This window comes from Mirounga leonina, unplaced genomic scaffold, assembly GCF_011800145.1.
Source record: "Mirounga leonina isolate KUSES-001 unplaced genomic scaffold, KU_Mleo_1.0 Mir_176, whole genome shotgun sequence".
NCBI lineage: Eukaryota > Metazoa > Chordata > Mammalia > Carnivora > Phocidae > Mirounga > Mirounga leonina.
Genome location: NW_023270454.1, coordinates 58657555 through 58666373, shown reverse-complemented (window position 1 = coordinate 58666373; position 8819 = coordinate 58657555). Strand labels below are relative to the sequence as shown.

The 8819-nt window shown below is 45.0% G+C and overlaps 1 protein-coding gene across 5 annotated transcripts; it reads left to right on the top strand.

Moving 5' to 3' along the window:
- The first annotated feature begins 861 nt into the window (after positions 1-861).
- Positions 862-7734, top strand: SPRY1 (sprouty RTK signaling antagonist 1). 5 transcript variants are annotated; one of them, XM_035023111.1, is made up of 3 exons: positions 886-1039; positions 1773-2687; positions 5525-7734. In XM_035023111.1, the coding sequence occupies exon 3, from the start codon at positions 5580-5582 to the stop codon at positions 6537-6539; it is 960 nt and encodes a 319-aa protein (XP_034879002.1). In that variant the 5' UTR covers positions 886-1039; positions 1773-2687; positions 5525-5579; the 3' UTR covers positions 6540-7734. The 5 variants fall into 5 exon arrangements, with proteins under 5 accessions (XP_034879004.1, XP_034879002.1, XP_034879003.1 ...); XM_035023113.1 differs by lacking the exon at positions 1773-2687 and having other exon boundaries at positions 862-1039; XM_035023112.1 differs by lacking the exons at positions 886-1039; positions 1773-2687 and adding an exon at positions 2747-3708.
- The last annotated feature ends 1085 nt before the right edge of the window (positions 7735-8819 follow it).

Genomic DNA, 8819 nt, shown 5'->3' with positions numbered 1-8819 from the left:
TAAAAGTCTCTGTGGAACCTTAAATTTCACATATGATTGTCCTCACTGCAGCATAAAGTACACAATTCTGATAATAAATGTCTAAAATCTCGTAGTTTGTAAGAAAACAAAAAGCGAGTTTCCTACTGATTAAAATACTTTTTCCCTCCAGTAACACAACATAGATCATTAAGAATTATAAAACTTCTTGGTAAATTATTTCTATTTTAACTGATTTCCAATTAGCTGATTTTTAAAAATAAATTAATGATAGTTTTTTCCCCAAAATTGTACAAATTACAAAACTGAAGAAAGTTGGGATTTTTAAATTTGATTTTTAGGAAATTTTTTCACAAGCCAAGATAGAGCACTTATTATAAAATCTACAGCAGGAAATTTTGCCTTTATGAGGTAATGTTTTATACATTTGCAGTAAGGAGTGCCACCTTTTGAACTTTCAGATTTCAAATATTCTGAATTTTGCTTAAAATAGGAACCGTAATGTTACATTATCATCTTTTTTATATCAATATACATTTTCTCTCTAGCTGATCAGAAGTGATGGCTTGGCATACGACTTTTTTATCTTCTTTTATTCTTCTATATTATTTTCTAATTCAACCTTAAAGGTTGTGTCCACTAATCCTTTCACTGAGACTGATGACTAAATTTAAAGGATTCCTCTATGACAAACTGCATTTGCAGGATTTTTAGAGACAATCTCAAAGTTTTAGAGGATGTTTATCACAAGAGTGTACAGGGCAACATTTCCAAGTTGGTACACATACACGAATGAGGAAATGACTGTTGGAAAAATCCTGTTCCAGGTTTTCAGGCAGCCCGTGTGATTGACATATGATATCACTGGAGGCGTGTCCTGGAGTGGAGGTGGAGGTGGAGGCGAGCTGCTGAAATTCTGCGGAGCCGGAGTGAGATTGCTCTGTAAGGCACGCAGTGGTTTGCGGAGTGATAGCAGCGGACAGAGCTCCTTACCTTGGATAAGGAACAGCTGCAGTCGCTGTAAATGTGCCTGAAAAGCAATTTCCAGTCTTTGCGTTAGGTAAGAACTGTTTCCTTCCTTTCATTCTGTAGATATTTTAGGAAAGATTAGGTGAGAAATGCTGGCTTTTGCAAGGAATTGAACATTTCTTTGAACTCGCTTTAGATCTAAGATTACTGGTTGCATTTCAAATTACCAGTAGCATTCCCACTGCTAAAACTAATGCTCTTAAAGTAAATGCTACTGATAAGAGAAAAAGCAGGGTCCTTTTCATTTCTTCTTTTTTTTCTTACCCGAATGGTAACAAGTTTAAAGTCTGAAACGGTCGGTTGTGTGAAAAACAGGGTGGTTTTTGCCGAAGAGGGGCTGGCACTCGGTGTGTGGACCAAATACATGTTTGTTTAGGCATTGTTGGCGACCGAGTCCCGAGCGAAGCAATTGTTTAAAACCTGAATTTCCCGTCTCTGTGTATTGATTTCCAGTGCGCAGAGGCGTTGCTTGAACGTTGTTTGAACTCCTAGGCATTCCAAGGGGCAAAAGCACGTCGGTAAAACGTGCAAGACTGCATGTTACTTTGGTTCGCTGCTGACACGCCGACTGTGCGCCGGCCTGTCAATCACTGGGAGCAGCAACAGCCAGCACATGGCAGCGGGCTGCGGGCGGCGGGCGAGCTGGCGGGCTGCCCACCCCGCTCCACTCTGCGCCCGGGCGGCTGAGCGCGCTACGCGTCCGAGCGCCTGGAAAGAAGGGGAAATTAATGTTTTGTTTTATTTTCCAATCGCTAATCCTCTAGGGCAGGCATTTCGGCCGTGGGACGGAAGGGTCGGACGACTGGGAGCGAGCGCTGCCGGGGAGAGGCTTGCCCTGCCAGGACCAGAGTTCCGGGGGACGCTGTGCCCCCACTTGCCCGGCGTGCAGGATCGGGAAAGTGCCTCGACCTGCGCGGGGGCCAAGAGACGACGCCCCGCCTCTTCCCTTGAGAAGAATCCCCCAACCGCGCTCCCTTCACTGCTACCCCTAAAAAAGCGGGTAAAAAAAAAAAAAATCCCACCCACCCCCACCCCCGGGGGCGCGGCAACCTTCGCCTCGCAGGCGTGCGCTCCCGGGCCCCGCCGGGGCCTGCACGGTTCCGTGACCCGCCCGCAGACACCGGTTCGAGCCCCGTCCCGGGCGCCGCAGAGTCTCGAACGTCCGTGACGTGGATTTTCACTCGTCGGGGGGCCGCCACTCCTTACTTTCCCGCGAGGACCGTTCGGAACCGAGGAGGACTCTCGCAGAGCACAGCGTGTCAGTCGGCGGGCCCGTCACGCACTCTTCTCTCGGCCCTTCCCCGGCTCGCTTTTCTGAGGGACTCGAGAGCCCTCCCGAAGGGATTTTTTTTTTTTTTTTTCCTGGTTCGTGGAAGGGGCTGCAGGAGAGAAGCCCCAGAGGTGGATGTGACTGAGGTGCGCGGCGAACGCGAGCTGTGAGGTCGGCTGCGCTGGGCCGCGCGGAGTCTCCGGGGAATTGCCCTCCGCAGCCGGAAGGGGGCCGCGGGGAGCGCTCCTGCCCGGTGGGGGCGGGGGAGGCCGCGGGCCGGCGCGCCGCAGCAGGGGCAATGCCTCCCCGTCCTCCCCGCCGCGGTTGACGCGGCGCGCGCACGTTGCCGCCCGCACGGGGACCTGGGCCGGGTTGCACGGCTTGGCGCCCAGCCACCGCTTCGGCCTAGGTGAGTGTCGGGCGGCCGCTCTCGGGCGGCGGGGGGCAGCGGGGCGGCGTAGAGCCCGCCGGCTCCGCGCGGCAGGTGCGGGCTCCGGGGCTCGGCGAGGGGGAGGGGAAGTGGAGGGGCGACCCCTGCGCGCGCGGCGCCGCCTCTCTCCGGGGCGCTCGGGGCTGGGTAGCCCGGTGGGCGACCTTCCGCCGCTGCGGAGGGCGAAGAGGGAGGGTCTCCCATCCCCAGTTTCCTGGAGTGGCGGCGCGGTGGCCCGGGTCGTCCTCTTGAAGGAACCCCTCCACGCGAAAGACGGACGCAAGGAGGCTTTTCGCGGTGCTCCCGGGAGGGCTCTGAGGAACTTCTTGACTTGTGCCAACGGCAGGTTTTCTGTGGAGGGGTTTCCTCAGACGGGGGACCGGGAAGGGCCGTGTGCGCGCGTGCTTGTGTGCGCGCGCGCGCGTCTAGGGAGGCAAACCTCGGAATTCGCGGGTAAGCCTCTCGACGGAATTCGTCTGCGCCCGAGCGAGCTTCAACTTTATTCTTGTTTGGAGAGCCGTGCAGCGGCGAGGGGAGGGGAGAGGGCGCTGCCACTTTAAAAATGGGAAGTCCGCCCTCCTGAGGTAATGGTAACCTCAGCCTCCTCCCCTCCTCCTGCCTGAAGAGACGGAGAGAGAGAAGACTTGTTTTCATTCATAACTTTTTCCTTTTCCTTCCTCTCCGTCAACTGTTTATTCACCGCTTCTCCCAGCTCGGATTGCAGAGGGCGCAGCTCCACCGTCGTTAACTTGCAGTGTGGCGACGCTTCTCCGCTGCCCCTGCCCCCGGCTCGTTTCTGGCCGGCCCTTTAGGAATCGGGCTTTGCCTCTAAAGCATAGACGGATATTTATTGACAAACTATCCATGCCGTGGTTTTGCTTTTGGCGCCTGCGTTAGCTCGGAAGGCTCTTCACGATCTGAAAGAAATCTTGGCGAGATACGCAAAAATGGGTTGGAAATCCACGGTGATCCGTAGGATGTGATGGGATTGTCCGAAAAGGTATTGCACTTGGATTCCTGTTTCCGTGGGGAAGACAGGTTGCCGAGAGCGTGCGAGTGGTGCTTGGGGGTGGATCGAGGACTGTCAGTGCTTGAAAGGGGGCTTTGCTTCAGATCGGAGGGGGCTAATTTTCTGTTTTATCTGGTAGTCGAATTCACCAGCCAGCGTGAACTCTGTTACAACTATCATTTAAAACGCAGATGAAAGGTGTGCCTGGTGTTTTTACTACACTCTCCATGTCCTCCACGGCTTTTCTTAACAGTGGGATCTGACTCCGACCTTTCGGATACTCTGCTCTTAAAGCACCGGGTTAAAAGTTCTTTGCAAGGAGGAATGATACTGTGTGTGCAGAGTAACGATGGAATATTTTAACAGTCCGTAAGGAATCCAGGACTAAGCCCAGCAGATCACGAATATGTTTCTCCTCCTGTACAGAGAAGGTAGAGTAAAGTAGAAACTTGGGAGGTCTTAGTTGGGAGAAAAAGGGAGGGGGAACTCCAAGAAGTTAACATATAAGGCATAGTCTATAGACTTTCAGTTCAGTTAAGAGATGAAATGGACTTCAATCTGCCTTATTCCCTAAGCTGGTGTTTTTGGCTCAGGGTGGTAGTTGAAAATGGACCTTTTTTTCTTTTCATTCTTGAATTGGAACGGATCTGTGTGGACTTTAGAAGGAATTTGTGTGAGAAATATTCTGGTTTACTATTGACTGAAAATGGAAATGTTTTTATGTTTGGTAGTTTGTGTGTGTATGAAGAGTGCATTATAAATTAGAAATAACTTACTCTTGGTATGGAAACACATAAAATGCTTATTTTAATCAGGATTTTACTGTACTTATTACAAGAAGCACATTGATTCAGATTTGGCAGTGCTTCTGAAAATCAAGATCTGTCATGTAAATACAGATTTTTAAATTAGAGGAAATGTAGGTAATTAAAATGGCCAGGATTTCTCCATACTGCTTTAAAGGCCTAATACTTAACTTGTGCGTGAAAGTTATCTTGTTACGTGAGTGATCCCTTAATTTAAACTTAAAAAAAAAAAAAAATCCTTTCATGATTTCAAATGTGAGTGCTTTTTAACATCATAGCATTGTACATTAGTTTTGTGTACGTGCTTTAAGGCTATAAAACACGAAGAACTGTTATATTCGTCTATATTCACTTTTGGATCTTGTAGATAATAATGAGAAAGCTTTAAAACCCTGGTTTCTGTGGAAAATGCTCTCTTATGTTGAGATTCATTTGAAGTCTCTTGGATTTTTTTTTTTTTTTAATGCATGAAGCATACCTTGACCAATTTCCTCATTATTAATCTAATGCTTGTAACACCAAACAAATAACAGAAAGTCCGGGGCACCAAATCCATTCTTAATTTTTTAAAAAGTGGGTATTTTCCTTTATGGAAAACACCAGTGAACTGATACCGAGCTTTCTCTAGATGAGAGCTATTCCAGTGCTTATACTCAATATTCCCTACAAGGGCATACTCCATTTTAATTATTGGTTAGATTCGTAAACAGAAAGGCATTACTTCTTGATTCTGCTTTTTAGAAGTTGAAGAAAACTTAACTTTTATGGCATGGGGTCTCTTGCTTGCATTCTTCTTCCATGATGTGGTCCTCAGCCTCTTGGAATTGGACTCTGGCCAGGACCCCAGCATCATTGTAATCCGCTGATGAAGGAGATCATTACCAGGTGTAAACACAAGGCAATTTGTGACTTGACAGGATTCCCCCCCACCAAATGCTTCCTGTCATTTATTTTCTCTCTCTCTCTCTTTTTTTTTTTTTCCATCTTTGCTTTCCTTTTAGGATTTCAGATGCATGCCAGGTTTCCACTGATTGCCAGAATTCGAGATCACTACACATGGATCCCCAAAATCAACATGGCAGTGGCAGTTCATTAGTTGTGATCCAGCAGCCTACATTGGATAGCCGTCAGAGGTTAGACTATGAGAGAGAAATTCAGCCTGCTGCTATTTTGTCTTTAGACCAGATCAAGGCCATCAGAGGCAGTAACGAATACACGGAAGGGCCATCTGTGGTGAAAAGACCTGCTCCTCGAACAGCACCAAGACAAGAAAAGCATGAAAGGACTCATGAAATCATACCAGTTAATGTGAATAACAACTATGAGCATAGACCTACAAGCCACCTGGGACATGCAGGACTCTCAAATAATGCCAGAGGCCCCATTTTGAGCAGATCGACCAGCACTGGAAGTGCAGCCAGTTCTGGGAGCAACAGCAGTGCCTCTTCTGAGCAGGGGCTGTTAGGAAGGTCACCACCAACCAGACCAGTCCCTGGGAATAGGTCTGAAAGGGCAATCCGGACCCAGCCCAAGCAATTGATTGTGGATGACTTGAAGGGTTCCTTGAAAGAGGACCTGACACAGCACAAATTTATTTGTGAACAGTGTGGGAAGTGCAAGTGTGGAGAATGCACAGCTCCCAGGACCCTGCCATCCTGTTTGGCCTGCAATCGTCAGTGCCTTTGCTCTGCTGAGAGCATGGTGGAATATGGAACCTGCATGTGCTTAGTCAAGGGCATCTTCTACCACTGCTCCAATGATGATGAAGGGGATTCTTACTCGGATAATCCTTGCTCCTGTTCACAGTCCCACTGCTGCTCTAGGTACCTGTGTATGGGAGCCATGTCTCTATTTTTACCTTGCTTACTCTGTTATCCTCCTGCTAAGGGATGCCTGAAACTGTGCAGGGGGTGTTATGACTGGATCCATCGCCCAGGATGCAGATGTAAGAACTCCAACACTGTCTATTGTAAGCTGGAGAGCTGCCCCTCCAGGGGTCAGGGTAAACCATCATGATTTTTGGAAGTGGGTTGGACCTCCTGAACTTCTAGCTTTCAAGCTGTGGCTGTTAAAAAGATTCTCTTAGATACTGGTTTTATTTTCTTTACAATTTTCCTGCCTTTCTTCCCCTGTTCCCAAGGTTTGACTCATGGATCTTATTCTTCTCAAACGGATGATCTTCAGTAAGAGTGGACTGTGAAACTGCACCTGGCTCCCACTTACAACAAGAGCCTCTGCCATCCATTGAAGAGGGTATTGAGAGCTAGTGGGCTTTTGTGTAGCCTTCTTGTTCTGCAGGCAACTTATCAAAATTGTGTACGTGAACATACCCACACACATACCCAGTCAATCTACAATGATTTAGAGCTGTTTTTGATTGGGTACTCTGGGAGCAGGGAAATTGGTTTTTGAAGAAGCAACGTTTTTATTGCTTAAATAAGCTATGTATTAAGTCTGTCTCCAGTTAGGGCTATCTTCATAGCATTGGACCCTTAAGAAGCATGAGGGATATATTTTTGTTATAACATAAAAATTTTCCTTTAACCACTGCCCTCTACTTGCCCCTCAGAGTTCTCTCCCCTCAGTTTCTTATTCTGGAGATGCCAGGTATTTTTCTTTCCTATGTAATTTTAGATTTGCTTTACAATGTAAATCTTCACATTGGAGATATTTTGGTTGTATCTTGCTCATCTTTATTCTGGCTTTCATATTTGTGAAGGACTCAACTGCCTTCCTTCCACACCCCACATTTTTTACCAAATTTCTCATAGTTGAGGGCACTTGGGTAACTGAAGTTGATATTTATAGCTGATCGATCTATAGATGTCACAGAACTATGCTGCCTAAAGTGATCTTGGCCCCTTAATGGTCCTTTGGGCCCCTTGGTTAGTTAACAGCTGAGTAATTCTAATTTTTTCTGTGTTTTCATTGCCTTAACCACAAATTGTGGTGCTTTTTGTATATTTTATGTATAAATCACAAAGTTGAATTCTGACTATTTTTAAGACAAAAGTCTGTTAAACTTTTTTATTGTAAAGAATATTTATTATGCGAATCTCTATTATTTTATGATATTTATTGCAAAAGACTGTTGAAATGTACTCATGTCTGAATATAACAAAATATCAATACATAACGGAAAATAAGGTGACACGAGGAAAGTACATATGTTAACTATAATGCAGAAAATATATTAATTAATGAAACTGTCTCTTGATTTCTTCATTTATTAGCCTGTACTATTATGGTGATTTTTGTCATTTGCTTTGACTCTTTCTTCATACGCACCCATTTTATTTCCTTAACATACTGAATCTAGACATAGGTGAGTTCAAATTTTGAACTAGATGTTTCCTGGAAAGGCATTAATCAAAATTTTGTGATCCAAATTCTGTTTCAACAAATGCCCAAGTGAATCACTTTATAAAGTGAACTTTTTTTTTGCAATTAATATTAACAGTCACTCCCTACTTTGGCTATTTTGTAAGCACGATGTTTTGTGTATATCATAATTTCTTGGAATGGAACGTGTCTGTAATTTAAAAAAACGTTTATTTTAAGTCTCTTGGGTTAACCAAAAATTAGTCTTCATCAGTAAAACTTAAAGAACTTAGTTCTATAAGCATGCTAGGAGTCTCTGGCACTGTCACCTTAATAAAACATTCTGGATGTTAGAGTGCACCAAGGGAATAGTTCACATTATCAAAGAGATGTTTTAAAAACATTCCTGTCCCTACCTTTTCATTTTCTTTAAGTCTTTAATGTGGCCCAGTCAAATTACATATTGTCACGTTCTCTGGAATAAGAAAATCTGAGGGCCTGAAACTTTATATAAAAGTAAGTATTTTTATTTTTTAGTCTACTGAAACCACTCATAGCTAGAATCTTTGGGTCTGATAAAATTTTGTTTATGTGACTCTTCAGACTCAGTTTTACTGACTCCCCATTCCCAAGTGATATGTCAAACCTGAAAAATTATCTGCTTTTCAGAATAAGATGCTGACATAATTTGAACCTGCAATTTAGACTACCAAAACTCTTACCCGGCTTTTTTGTTTTGGGCATTGTCTTTTGGATGATTTGGCTGCTAATTTTAGGAGTATGTGTTATTTGTAAATAAGCTTTGATTTTGTTTTAATTAGACAAGGCATAAGTGGTAGAAACTTGTTTTAATGCTTTCTGTCAAGCCACTAAACCTACTAGTTGGCATTGTGACATTTGATATAATCAAAAATTTTCTCTGTGCTCTGAAAGCGGGAGCATTTTAGAAATGAGTATTTGTTTTGGAGGCTACTT